This window comes from Sprattus sprattus (genome assembly GCF_963457725.1).
Source record: "Sprattus sprattus genome assembly, chromosome: 4".
Classification (NCBI taxonomy): Eukaryota; Metazoa; Chordata; class Actinopteri; order Clupeiformes; family Clupeidae; genus Sprattus; species Sprattus sprattus.
In genome coordinates this window covers 43,320,695-43,335,363 of record NC_137923.1, presented here as the reverse complement: position 1 = coordinate 43,335,363, position 14,669 = coordinate 43,320,695, and the positions used below count along the sequence as shown (strand labels likewise).

At 44.0% G+C, this 14,669-nt stretch overlaps 1 protein-coding gene across 1 annotated transcript in view; it reads right to left on the bottom strand.

The window, feature by feature from the left end:
- LOC308364317 (semaphorin-6D-like) overlaps positions 1-14,669 on the bottom strand; it is an 83,199-nt gene that overhangs the window by 18,297 nt on the left and 50,233 nt on the right. Inside the window, exons 4-13 of the mRNA XM_080837416.1 lie at positions 8,861-9,095; positions 6,654-6,768; positions 6,433-6,490; positions 5,487-5,543; positions 5,018-5,119; positions 3,493-3,583; positions 3,087-3,212; positions 2,678-2,766; positions 1,598-1,815; positions 1,157-1,288 (exon numbers count right to left, since the gene is read on the bottom strand). Coding sequence (XP_080693542.1) covers positions 1,157-1,288; positions 1,598-1,815; positions 2,678-2,766; positions 3,087-3,212; positions 3,493-3,583; positions 5,018-5,119; positions 5,487-5,543; positions 6,433-6,490; positions 6,654-6,768; positions 8,861-9,005 — 1,133 coding nt within the window. The 5' untranslated portion in view covers positions 9,006-9,095. The remainder of the gene's footprint in view (positions 1-1,156; positions 1,289-1,597; positions 1,816-2,677; positions 2,767-3,086; positions 3,213-3,492; positions 3,584-5,017; positions 5,120-5,486; positions 5,544-6,432; positions 6,491-6,653; positions 6,769-8,860; positions 9,096-14,669) is intronic.

The window sequence follows — 14,669 nt, the reverse complement described above, 5'->3', positions numbered from 1 at the left end:
ATTATGGAAAGAGACATTCATCTATCACATAATTTGTTTTAGAAAAAAAAGAAACAAAGAAAAAAGTCAAACAAAAGAGTTGCAAGGAACTGCATTGTCCTATGTTTAAAATTCTGTGGTCGCTCTTCACAAATTAATCTTGATAAGGATAACACAGAGACTGCCTGTGTACTGTTCTCAATTACAATCTCTCAATCAGCAATTACCAATGGTCAAAGAATGGAGCGTACAAGATTAATCACTGTAATTTAATGTTGATGGCCTAAATAATGACAGCCCATTTAGCCTTCAGTGGCCCTATTCAGACTTGCCTCGACACATTTAAAGCTTGCCTTCACCCGGCAGAATCTGACCATCCGATTGTGTCCAGCCTGCAACCTTCTGGACTTGGCATTCACTTTCAATTATTTAGCAGACACTTACGTACAAGGAGGGTGTATATTTTGTCAGAATGCAATGCTGTCTCGTAATCAAGCTAATTTCCTCTGTGTCACTTGTGTCTTGAACTGATGGAGCAATGAGATATTTACATATAGCTGCTTAGGTGACCGTGCTCTTTTTTAATGTGTTTGCGCTGGCTATTAATGTTGCACTGAATAATGCACTCAGATGAAAAGGGAATAAAAGCCTTTCCAATTGAAAGACACACGCTTCCTCTGACAGCCCTGAACATGCCCTCAGGCAAAGTTAAAGCAAAGCTGGTAATTTCCTAGTCCCTCTGGAAGGTGACTGAGGCCTCATTCTTTATTGTTAGTGAATTAACAGTGAACTCAAGTGACTTCATCTAACTGTGAGAATGAAATAATAAGCATGGAACTGACAACTAAGGCTATTAAGCTTCCCTTTACTCTGGATTAGTATTTAATGTGCTGTAAACTTTGACAGAGGTGCTATACAAACTTTTTTCTCATCATTAGCAGTTTAGCGTCACTCCTTGCTGAAACAACTGAATTTTAAATACTATCTGATGAAGAGAAGAGAGCAAAAGCACTTTAGATGTTACATTTTTTTTAAATGGCTTCCCTTGTGCTTTATGGCATAAAGTAGGCAATTGCCTGACCAAATGTCCTCATACAACTCTCTGTGCTACTGGTTCCTTCTTCAGACAGCCTTGAGTTTAATTAATCTCTTGTGCTTGTGCCAGGGGGCTTCTCACCTGGGTTTGGGCACCTGTTCCTCGGGGACTGGTGTCCAGGCCGACTCGCTGGTCTTCTGCTCCTTGAACTTCCCATTGAAGGTCCTCTCAATGTCGTCCATGTAGAATGCACACACAGCTGAGCCGGGTATACTGCAAGAGATAATTAACTTGTCAGATGGTTGATCTATACGGGTCTGCGTCCTCGTCGGCTCTCTATTCATGCACAGTGGAATCTGTAGCCAGCATCACCACCATAAACCCAATTGTACTTGTGTATGTGTATGTGTATGTGTATGTGTATGTGTATGTGTATGTGTATGTGTATGTGTATGTGTATGTGTATGTGTATGTGCATGTGCATGTGCATGTGCATGTGCATGTGGTGCTGGTGGTGTGTGTGTGTGTGTGTGTGTGTGTGTGTGTGTACCCATTCTTAATGCTTCTAAGCGTTTCCTTCACCTGTTCATCTGTGTCGTGAACACGCCCATGACGGCTGGTCTGTGGTTAATCTGCAACACGTTGCTTAGAGACTGCATGACATCGAAGTAGAAGAAGGAGTCCCCGGGCAGTGAGCAGTTGAGCCGCGCCTTCAGGAAGGACGTCCAGTAGCGGTCCAGCACCCGTGTTGAGCCGCCTGCGTCGTTCTTACACACGCGGGCCACCCGCGAGAACACCACCTGCATATGGACATCAGAGGATGGAGATGGAGGGAGGGAAGGGGAGAAATAAAGAGAGGACGAGAGACAATAGAATGGAAAGACAGAGAGGTTAAAGGAAGGCACGAATGCAGATTGTGTGTGTGTGTGTGTGTGTGTGTGTGTGTGTGTGTGTGTGTGTGTGTGTGTGTGTGTGTGTGTGTGTATGAGAGAGTGGACCAGACCAAATGATGGAGAGAAAAAAAAGAGGAAGGAAGAGAGAGGGAGAGACAGAGGTGTTGAGGAGAGAACAGGCAGTTACCCAAGACAAACGAAAGGTGAAGAAGGGAGTGACAGTGACAGGTTAGATCTGTTCCAGTAACTCAGCTTTGCAGACAGAGACAGAGTTGCCAGTGCCAAGGTCAGAATGGAAGCTGCTTCCCCTAAACACCCCCCCCTATGCATGCTCTGAGCAGAAGAACAGCAATCTCAATGATTGACTATCAACACATCCCGGTGCAGACAAGTGATGTTGTTATTCTGACGTGTGTTGTGCTTGTGTTGCGTGCCATGGCGGCTCTACCCACACCATTAATCCCTTTTCCGCTGGTCGAGAGCTGCCTCCAGGCTCGGAGCTCATCGAGCAGCCGGCGCTACCTAGCAGAGAGTGCTGCAGATAAACCCTCTCAGAACTGTCCGTTTGCTTTGTTCATAGAAGACAGTAGCTGTGCAGCTAGCACTGAGGATAGCTTTTCAAGGGGTTTGTGTGGACATTGTGTATCGAGTGCCTGTTATCGAAGGGGCTTTTGAAAGGAGAATTGGCCGTGTCTTTGCGCACTGTTCAACTATCAGTTTTGAAAGGAATGTCATCAGTCATGTTTTTTTTTTCCCTTCTCAGTCTCACCTTGCCAAGGGAGGTGTACTCCACTGCAATTTCACTGAAGAAGAAGTAAACGTAGTTGCCATACTCGATAGCATGGAGGAAACGAGGTTCTGAGGGGGGAAAAAGAGGAATAAACACAGGTCAGAACAAGTGAACCTCTGAGACAATGGTTTGCTAAATGAAGTGACATGATGTGTTGTGTACAATAGGCATCAAGCGCACTGGGGTCACCGTAGCGTTCAATCATTCAATTGAAAATCATCTTTGTGACAATTCCAATTATCTTGCAAAAAATGCCAGAGCAAACATAATTATGCTGCACAGCGCATCCAATTATGCTGAGTTAAACTGTATTGAATTGAATTTCATTAGCTCAAATTGAGCTGTACTTGGCTGTTTTTGACTGAAAGGGGCTACTAAGGCTACCCACCTCGGAGCCACTTGGAGTCGTACTTGACCGTTCGGAGGACCGGGCTTCCCTCTCCTCCCAGGCTGCGGTAGATGACCGCGTCGCTGGCTAGGAAGTCAGTCATGGTGGCCGAGTAGAAGTTCCCCCCTGCGTGGACATCAGGGTGGAAGAACAGCAGGTAGGTTAGAGAAACATGGATTAACCCCACCCACAGTCACACAGGGAAAACAAACAAACAAGTGAGCCAACCGAAACAAACAAACAAACAAAATGCCAGTGATATAGAAGCACAGGATAAACACAGATTGATTTCCACCTACAGCATGTGAATAACATCTGCTTTATCAGGACTGGCAGAGTTACGATGGAGGTTGTTTTTTAAATGCCCGTTGGCATCAGCCTTATAGGCTGTAGTGACAGTGCTCACCTGCGAAAATGCCCACGTTGGACTGGTGGGACTCAAACGGGCATCGGGCCTGGCCAACCAGCTCCTCCCCGACCTGCTCCAAAGTGTCCATCTGCAGAGACAGAGATACACATCACACAGAGCAGCATAAACAGTTTACATGCAAACATGCATAAAATCACATGAGAAAAATTGCATTGCTATTTGATCAGCTGCAAAATACCTGTCTGACCATTTGAAGATAGAGTGAGAGAGATAAACAGAGAGAGAGAGAGACATCATAGACCATACTGAAACAACATACTTGCAGATATGCATGGTATTTTAAAAGACCCATTTGAGATTTGCAGCCATGACAACCCTAACCCTAATTTTAATGATGATGATTACTTTATGATACCCTGACTTAATTGATAATAAAGGTAAAATCTCCAATTCAATGCCATGTCCAATTGCTTGCTGAACTATACACAAAAATGGAAGGGTTATTTGACAGGCTGACAGTGTGTTTTAATGCACCTCTGAAATAATTAGCAAAATGGCTGGACAAATGTAATCTAGCTTTGAGGTATTTTAGGTACTGTGGTTGTAAAATGAGGCTCCATGCCACTCTAACTCAAAGAACTCCTTCCACTGAAAGGGCAAAATGTTAACAGAAATGCCTCCATGCCTTACCACATATTTATTTCCTCACAAACACTGTCTTGCTCCCAGTGCTTTTATCAGCAGTTCACTATCTAAAAACCTTTAAAGGGCACTGCAACTGGAGCCTCTAAAAAGTCCTGAATGCATGAACATGCTGTACACGAGTGTAGCCACAGACCCTTTCAGCTCATCTACAGCTGAGTCCATTTGATATTGCAGGCACGGGCGCGCCTGATCCCCTGCCTGGGCGCCTATAAATCACCTGCCACGCGCCTTCATCCCGGGGGAAGAGATCTGCGTGTGACTAAAGAGGCGCTTTGACTCGGCTTTTTCACGCAGTCATGCTCCTCCTGTTGTATTAGCAACCTCACACACACGCCTGAACAAAGATACATATGCACATACACACACACACACACACACACACACACACACCTAGACACACACTTAGAAGCAGATCCACACCCACATCCATACCCAACCCTAGACACAGACATATATGAAACTGCAAACACACACACACACCTTGACACACCCACACCTTGACACACACACACACACACACACACACACACACACACACACACACACAGACACGCATACACAACGTAGCTGCAGTGAAAACAACATCTGGTCAGACAGAGCAGACTCCCACTGCTGTGGAACGGCTCTAATCACCCCCTGTTTCTAAGGCAGGGAGGCAGGGATGATGCTCCGTCCGCCTCTGCCAGCACACACTTTATCCTGCCTTTCAACCTCCTTCCTTCAGGTGACCAAGTGCAGAGAGGGTCGCAAAGGACACACACACACACGCACACGCACACGCACACGCACACACACACACACACAAATATTCACTCAACCTCACACACACACATACACACTCATACTATCTACATACCTTGTAATTGCGGCATCCGGGGTTGAAGGCATTGGTGCCGCATGCAAACAAAGTCTCATCGTTCCGGGGGACCAAGACTTTGATGTAATTATAGCACTCATCCTGAAAAGAAGAGCAGAGAGACACACAAATGTCATTTTGTGCAAATCCTTGCATGCTTAATTACATTTTCCTTGAGAGAGCCACTGTGACATTTCTGACTGAGCTCTCTCATGTTAGGCACTTTATGCAATGATAGAATTCATGTTACCACCCTTCCACAAGAAGGAGATGAAGAAGAAGGGGAGAAAAAAATAGAATATGTCCTGTCTTCACAGCCCAATTCACATACATAATGTATTAGTTGCCTGGCAAACCCAGTGCAAGGACAAACAGCCAAATACAACCAGATATTTAAATAATTTTGGCAAGCAGCAGCACGTCCGTCCAGAGACACGGAAGGTGCTGGAAGGTCACATGACAAACTCACGCTGTTTCTCCCGCGCACCGCGCACATCTTCACATCCCTCGACCTCCATGTCAGCCGCTGTATGAAGGGAGGAGTGGGAAAGGGGGAATGAGGGGTGAGACAAGCTATGCAAGAATTTGCAAAGGGAAATGTATCACATTGAAAGCAATGGGAGGGCAGAACAGACACCGTACAAAACAAATACATATGTACATATCAAGTACATATGCACAGGGTGCGATTTGTCCAAAAACCAGAGGGGGGGGATCATAAAAAAAAACAAGCGATACATAGGCCTAATTCTCTTCATATACATGCATCATATATGTCTATGATATGATAATCGCTGCTAGACGCTCAGCTCTTGTGCTCCCTCTCATTCACGTTGAAATACTGAAACCGAAACTGAAACTTTGAAACTGAAACGCAACTGTTTTGGACAGAACTCGCTAATTCAGTGAACAAATGTTTTCATATTCATTGTACAGTAGCCTATACACGGAAATTAGCAAAGCCAGCAAATTCTGAGAATGCCGACAGTTCAGGTAAGGTGAACTTTAGTGGCAGCGATGTAAGCAAGTGTAAGAAAACACTGTCACATCCTGTCTGTTTTTCATTGTTTTTTTAATAATTGAGGGTTATCCCCCCCATGTATGAAATTCATCCAGCTGAGGTGGGGATGTAAAAACCATCCCCCCCGGCAAATCGCACCCTGCATATGCATACCATTATAATATGCATGTCTATAATACACACAGTCTTGTATGTTCAGTTTGCTTTTTACTATGGAAACTGAGATTATGTCCACATCTGAGGACAACTAATGTGTGGTTGGTGAGTTTGACGTGCTCTGGCTTTGAGCCGCAGGAATCTTCCTCCTGTCTCTGGGGCTGGGGCTTTGAGAGAGACAGAGAGAGAGAGAAAGAGAAAGAGAGGTGGGGGCTCTGACCAGGTGTTGCTGACTCACCTGCTGAGGGACAATCTGCTCTGCGGTGGTGGTGAGGTTTACTGCAAACACATGGTCTCTGGAGGAGGAGGAAAAAGGGGGAGAAAGTGAAGATTTCAGTGTCAATAGACTGTTTCCATCTTTATGTGATCTTCCAAAAAAATGAATGGAAGTGCATTTTTCTTGTTTTATAAATCAGTATAATTGTCAGAGTGACAGTTACTGCAAGCCCACTGGCTGACCTGGCTGCGATGTAGAGCATGTGGTTGATGCGCAGCATCCGCTGGAAGTCCAGGCCCAGCCGCGCCGTGTTATTATCCGAAGTCAGCCCCTGGAACCCTGGGTAGAGGTAGGACTCTGTGGAGAACAAACATGGCAGTTCTTACTATGCATCCCACAATTCCTCTGTCCTCCGTTGGCAGCTTTTTTTCCTTTTTATATTCTTTTCTTTTTTCAGGCAACATTTTTTTGCACTCTCTCTTTTCCCTTATCGGAAACATATCCAAAATAAAGAGAGTCTGACAACAACAAGCGTAGAAATTTAGTCCAAACACATTCCTTTTCCTTTCACATCAACAAGCTGTGCCGAGCGGCAGAGAGATGTGAATACCAGATTGTTGAAGTCGCACAACAACCTCGACGTCTGCAGACCCAGATGGAGAGGGAGGGAAGGGGCACAGAGCGCTAACAGAGTAGGTTTTTACGGTGGTAGCTTTAAACATTAAAGTATCACTCTTCATATATTATTGCTTGCAAATTGCAGCTTTCAGCTATCAATGATCGGATATTCACTAGGGTATGGCATTCAGAGTTCAGTGTGCATAAACTATTAAGTGCTGTTTCCAAACGAGTGAATAGTCTACCCTTTCTAACACTGTTATTGGATGGTACCTCCCTAAAGCAAGCCCCTAAATCCTGTACCCATAGTTGAAATCAATGTTAGTGCAAAAGTCCCTAATCACCTGAGGATAGTTTATGGTATGCTACTATTGATAAGGTTGCTTTTTTTAGTTTTTCTTGATAGATTGTATAAATGTCTGTGGTCAACCGTAAACAATCCAAAAGAATATTAGCAAGCTGAAGAAAACCTTAAACCATAGGAACTCAGGAGGAATGTGATGCACACATAGAATATGTATAGTATATGTGTGTGTGTCTGTGTGTGTCTGTGTGTCTGTGTGTCTGTGTGTCTGTGTCTGTGTCTGTGTCTGTGTCTGTGTCTGTGTCTGTGTCTGTGTCTGTGTCTGTGTCTGTGTCTGTGTCTGTGTCTGTGTCTGTGTCTGTGCAACCGGTTCCATTTGTCCCCAAGCGAAGGAGATAAGGATTTTTAGTTTTTTTCACTTAAAAAGAAGGATGCTTCCTCCCTGCATCGGACTCTCTGCTCCCACTTAAACGACTTAGGGAATATACACACCGCATAATCACCCCTGGCTCTGCTTGGTTGGCACGGCAGCAATTTGGAGCCATGCAAAGTCGCAGCGTCATCATATTCACTGTTTGGCTAATTAAATGATAAAGTGTGGAAGGGCAACAGGGAGAAGTTTCGCAGGAGGGTTATAGATAACGGGTCTTGTGAGTTGTGGTTGGGTTGGGCCTGTCACTTAAGTAGATTTTATGTTTTCTTATTATCAAGCTAGGGTCCTGAGACTTGCTTAAAATGGTCTGAACTTAAGAATCGGACCCCAGCTCATAGTTCGATGGTGTATCACAAACACCAAGGGGCCTGAAGATAAAAGGCCGAAGAGAGATGCTTGCATTAGTACTTTCCTGAATATGAAAACCTCCATTTCTGTGAACTGTGCTTGTTATGGTGTGTTGTGTAGTGTGAGTAAATGAGTACATTTAGTCCCTAGTGCAGTAAGGATGTGGCCTACTAATCATTTGAGTGAGAGTTTTATGCCAGTACTGCTTGGTGTGTTCTTTTACACGAAAAGCTGTGTAAATGCTTTCGCATATGTCCCACGTATGTTTCGCGTATGTGCATTCACTATGTGTGTGTGTGTATGTGTGTGTGTGTGTGTGTGCGTGTGTGTGCGTGTGTGTGTGTGTGCCGTTTTCGTGGAGGGTCTGAGCGTGAGACGACGCAAGTGGATTAGCCCACAGCTTGCTTTTCTGCTAGCACGTTCTTGCATGGAGGGTCCCTAATCCCTACAGCAGCTCAAGGAAAAACACTTGCCAGCACTAATACTAGCAAGAATACAGCCAAAACCACACACACACACACACACACACACACACACACACACACACACACACACACACACACACACACACACACACACACACACACACACACACACACACACACACACACACAACATACACAGGCATTCACCTATCCACTACCACCTACATTGTGACCTCCTCACCCCCCACCCGTGACCTGTTAACCCGGCCCTGATCTCTTAACCTCAGTTTAGCCGATCTGGTAGCAGGATGCGGTACTCACGCTCAGGGCCCACCACATTGAGGGCCGCAAGGTCCTTGGGGAAGGGGGAGGCCGAAGCTGAGGCGAGGGGTTGATGAAACAGGAAGAGGAGGAAGGTAGCCAGCGTGGCCATCTGGAGGGGCCGGGAGCCTGATGAGCTGCTCATCTCGAGTGGCTGATGAGGGACGATGAGGAAGGCTGACGAAGGCGTTCAGCATGGCATGGTGAAGACCTGCTGATAACTCCCACCTGCTGCCTGCAAACAGAGAGAGAGAGAGTCAGAGAGAGAGAGAGAGAGAAAGAGAGAGAGAAAGAGAGGGAGAGACAGAGAGAGAGAAAGGCTCAGGGAAACAACCCATGACGTTGCCGAGGAACATACTGTTTAAGGGTGCATGTTTTATTAAGACTTACTCAAAGAGACACGGGCCCTTGAGAGTTTCTGTTATTTGATCAGATTATTCACTGACATGCTGACATTCCACTCTATGCGATATGAAAATCAATATCATTCATTTAAGGTGACATTGATTTAACGGCAGAGTTAATAAAAAATAAATTAAACGGGCTAGCTGCAAAAGCATTTAGACCACAAAAAATGAGAGAGAGAGAGATTTGGCTCACACCTTCGAGCACAGTTTGTTTTGCAGCTCTCCCAACAGATAGGCTACCTGGGTATGGACTCTCATCATCAGACTTCAAAAAGTTCCATGCTGCTTTCCGGGACCAGTGGAATGAAAACGGAATGAAAAAGTATGAATGAAATTAATAAGGATACTAGTTTTCGAATAGCTATGCAGCAAACGGTTATCCGGGCCTTTGATTATCCGTGCATAGCCCTACTCACCACACACAACCATGACCTACACAGCTCCTCTTCCTCTCTCTCTCCTTCTCTCAGCAGCTCTTTTTACACACTATTTTCTCTTGAATTTCCATAACTACATGTCTTTTGGAGATCAAGGGGTGTATGATACTAATGTTTGACTCAGCAGCTCGTCAGGAGTGAACTCTGGGCTGGGGCTGCATGACCACGTAAAGATTCTAGGGGCTCATCTATTTAATTCACGTAAAAGAAGAAACTCTACATTGATTTTATTCTTAGCTTTGAGGGGATTGCAATAATGCAATACTTGGTGAATTCTGCACTTTGCTCACTGTCTTGTGAAATTGCCATTAACCCTGGACCTTTTCACACCACAGTCCATTCAGGGTGTGTAATTTAAATCAATGAAACTTGGAAAAATGTACTTCATTCATTATCCGAACTATTTCGGACAAATTGAAAGTGAAACAATACCATGGATCATAATATTCCAAGGTTAATAATAATAAAACTTTAAAAACACTGGTCCATCACATAGGCTGAACTAAAAAATTTAATTATTTTGGTTATTAAGGGTAATCACACCTTAAACAAAACCATATAATTAAACACACTTTTTTATTGTACTTGTTTGAAATAACTGGTATGACAAATTAGAAGGCAAAATTGATCAATCAATAACGGATAATGAAAGATTAAACTGTATTTCATCTCAGACTGTCAAATGTCATACATCTGAGGCTTCTGTCAGATATGCTAACAATGCCCAAGGCTTCACATTGATGCCACATGGCTGCATCCACATTCATGTCAACATCTGCCTGGTCCCATCCCATGTAAACACCCAAAAGGAGACTGATGACAGAAACATGGACTTAAGGTCAAAGGTCATGCAATGTAAGCTATCCTTTAAGCACATTGTTTTGACATATCTTATTGACCCCGTTTTGTTGTTTGGGCTTTAAATCATTCTGACTCTGTGGCGGTAAGTTATCTGACTTTGCTGGTGCGTTGGTGAATATTAAACAAAAGATCTTAAGCACTTCAAAATAGGGAGGCAAAAAACATATCAACATTCCAATCATCCGGGCTCTATTATTTCGGTTGTGACAAAAACCACAGACTTCAATAAATGACACCTGTAGAAGCGTCTGTCCTGTATTTCCCAGCTACAGATGACATTCATTGCATCTGTATTTCATTTTCTCCTTCTCGTTCACTTTATATTAATTTTGAAATGGAATTGATTCAATATTCAGTCCACTGCTGCATTACTCCTGATTGCCACGATAGGAAACTGTTTTGAAGGGCGAATATGTACATGCTGATGGCTTTGCAGCCAAAATGAGAATCAACTTTGAAGTGGAATCGACACCTTCAATTCATCTTTGGCCAAGATTGAGATGGAGCTTTGCAAGGGCAAAGACCATCAGAGAGAGATATAAAGCAACAAAGAGAGAGAATGAGAGAAAGAAAAAAGAGACAGAGACAGAGTGTGTGAGAGAGAGAGAGAGAGAGAGAGAGATACAGAAATAGACAGAGATGAGATGCAAAACAAGGCCTAGACCAAACTGAGATAAGGACAAAGTGAGCGACTCTACTGGGCAAGGCAAGGGGATTAACTGCACTAATGCAGGCACCAGTCAACACCAATAAGAGCTGCACTCCTCCCCAGCCCACTGCACTGATAACAGCATGTCGGGAGCCTCGTTGGGATGCAGAAGAGTTTGCGAGCACTTAGCCGTGAGGTCAGAGAGGCATCACAGAGCCATAAATTAAAATGAGATTATCATTAGTGCTGGCTGCTGATGTTTACGTCTCTCCCCCAACCTCCACCACCGCCACTACTCCTCCCACCTCTGCCCCTATCAGACGCAAAGCCCCTCCTGGGGGATTAAGCGTGCTGCCAGACAGCCTAAGCGAGACTGTGGAGGCCGCCTAAACAAACAGAGTTATGGGTACCAAGCGTCAAGACCAATAGGTGGAGGTCAATATGATGTGAAGATATGAAAATAGGCATGATGATTATGCATCCCAATTGGTCCGTGTCAATCTGAAGTCTGTGGGTTGGAAGTATGCAAACAACGATACCAAGAACTGGCCCTACGTGTTACTGGTAGAATGAAACAGTGGTGTTGCTCGGCTAAAATTCTTCAAGAGCTTCAAGCTTTAAAAGTTTGATTCAATAATCTTTCATGATGTTCCTGTGAGGTATGGTAATTCCTTTGTTTTGTCTTGTTTTTGTTTAGTTGTTATCTACGTTGACTTTGTGCCAGGGAGCCAGGAGTACCCATCTTGGCCAGGGCTCCCTAAGAAAGAACAGATTCTAATCTCAGTGTGACTTGCCAGGACAAAATAGAAACAACATTGTTCTCAGTTTGGGCCACAAAAGTTATTATATACCGTAATATATAATATAACATATATTATTAAAATATGAAATAAAATACATAATATAATAGTAATAGTAAACAGTTCAGTTCTCTGATCAAATTAGCTACACACTACAGAATAGATAAGTGACAAATTTATCTTAGAGGTAATTTCTTTCTTGTGATATACAGTACATCATATTGGAAATCAGGAAGTCAGGCACAGTCTTGTGTTGGGATGATCTGTTAGTTATTTCTTCTTCCTCCTACGGTTGTCCTCTTAGTCTCCTGAGTTTCACTGACTTGAGAGTAAACGAAAGATGGATCTCTGACAAGGACTGACAGGACTTTGAAATGTAATGCTCCAGCATGTGCGCTTAAAGGTCTTTTTTTACACACTCTCATGCACTTCACTGTGGGCTTGCTTTTTGAAGTCTACCTTCCTCCCATGTAACAGCAGAGGCATTCTTTTTCCGCCCACTCCAGGCTCAGTTCTAGTGGCTCACTCCCTCAGCCCATTTCAGTATGCATCGGGCACAACTGTGAGATGCACTTTAGGGCCGGTCAGCCTGTCCATGGTCAAGAAATTGCTTTTCGGGCTGAGAGGTGCTAGGGAAGAAATTTGAAAACGCGGCACACTGACCTTTGTCACCACTTTCTCTCGTGAGGCCAGGCCTCGTAGATGGCTCACGATGGCTCCCATCACTGGTCTAACGATCGTCTGGCTTCCATAAGGGACTGAGAGTGACAATGTTCCCTTTTGTGTGTGTGAAGGGGATCTGAGAACCATAAATGGCTTAAGAGCTGTTGACTGCGAAGTGAAAATACAGTGGTTGCATATGAGCCAGCTTTTTTAGATGAGAGAATACCATAAACTGCCAAGGCAGGAGGCAAGAGAAACACACTATAGGTTAGATAAAGACTACTTAGAGGGCAGGCTTACTTGCACTCACCGAGAGTGACGCATTTGCAGATATTTGATGAAAATAGTACATGGCACTTTAAAGTGGGTTTCTATCCCGCCTATTCCAATTGTGAAATGAAAAGTCTTCTCAGAGGTATAGCCTCTTCGCAGAGGGGGCTGAGAAGCTGAGGTATTCATCTCGTGCTTGCCTTGTGGCCAGAGAGCAGGGAAGCAATTTCCAAATCGCGAAGTGGAACCACCAAAATATAAAACCTGACAGGCTGTTTTTCATGAGTTACAGAGGTTACTGCGGTTTGCATTAGTAAACATTCACAATCTCTTACATGTAATTCAAAATAAGTCACTTGTTTTAAAATTCCTTTATCTAACTGCCAAGCATAACAGTAATTTGATTCTCTATATTGGCCATAGTAGCTAAATCTGTGTTTAAAAAGAAGCAAAATATTTAGTTTCCTTTAACATTTATGACATAAAATACATGAAAATACATAATGTATATCATTAGGATTATATGTGGCCATAGTATTAAAACACAATTCTATTGGTATTTTATGCCCAACTCTGAAGGTTTGCCTTGCACTTAATAACCTCATAAAAGACCTAACTTGTGCTCCACGTACTGTTCCCATCCTGCATGGTAAAATGCTCAGTATTGAGTTACTGGAGGGCCGATAACCTCAGCCCCCTGCTCTAAGGGCTTGACCTGATGGACTGTGGAGTTTAGTATGAGGAGATGATAACATTTATCTAATTTTCTCCATTTCCTGTTTTTCCCTTTTTGTTTTTTTCTGTGGCTTTGACATAGGTTACAAATGAGCCTGATGGGGTCATCATGTGAGTCCAATAACAGTAAACAGCATGAGGACGAGAGAGAGGGAGAGAGTTGTAAATTGAGATGTCTAATCTGGCGCGTTGCCACGGGGGGCACACAGGGCAGTATTGTTCGGCAGCGGAACGTCCATACCCGCGCCGAGCGGCTAAAGAATGGCTAATTGCTCAAAAATAGGTCAGGTGTCCTTTGTCACATGGTCACAGATTAGTGCACACACACAAACAGAAGCACCGAATCGGTACAACCAGCATGCATAACTGTGAGTGAACGTACACACACACACACACACACACACAAACACACACACACACACACACACACACACACACACACACACACACACACACACACACACACACACACACACACACACACACACACACACACACACACACACACACAGTGCAACCAATAGATAGGACACACAGAAAAACACTCATGACACAAAGGACTGTACTGTTAGATTACAGTCTAATTAATCCAAACACAATACAGCACTTACAGAATCAATTTTAACCTATTGATTCACAGCTGCCTTACAACAGTAATTGAATGCAATTGAATTCAGTGAGCTAACAATCCCATCAGGAGCTGCAGGGATGAGGTCACATTCCCACTAAGGATTCCAACCAAGACTACCGGCTACGGAAAGGACACCTTCAGTAGCCGAGAAAGCGCTGTGGATCATCGGCATAAAAGGTTATTTTTGAGGTTGATTTCCACCAATTATTGGCTCTGGCGCTGAGGTATGAGAGACAGCTTGGGGCTAGTGTTAACGAGGTGGCCATCACACGGCACCCTGTGGAGTCTGAAGGTTATAGAAGGACGGGGACAGATCTATTTACTTAGGCAGGGTCCAGTGATGACAATACTCTCGT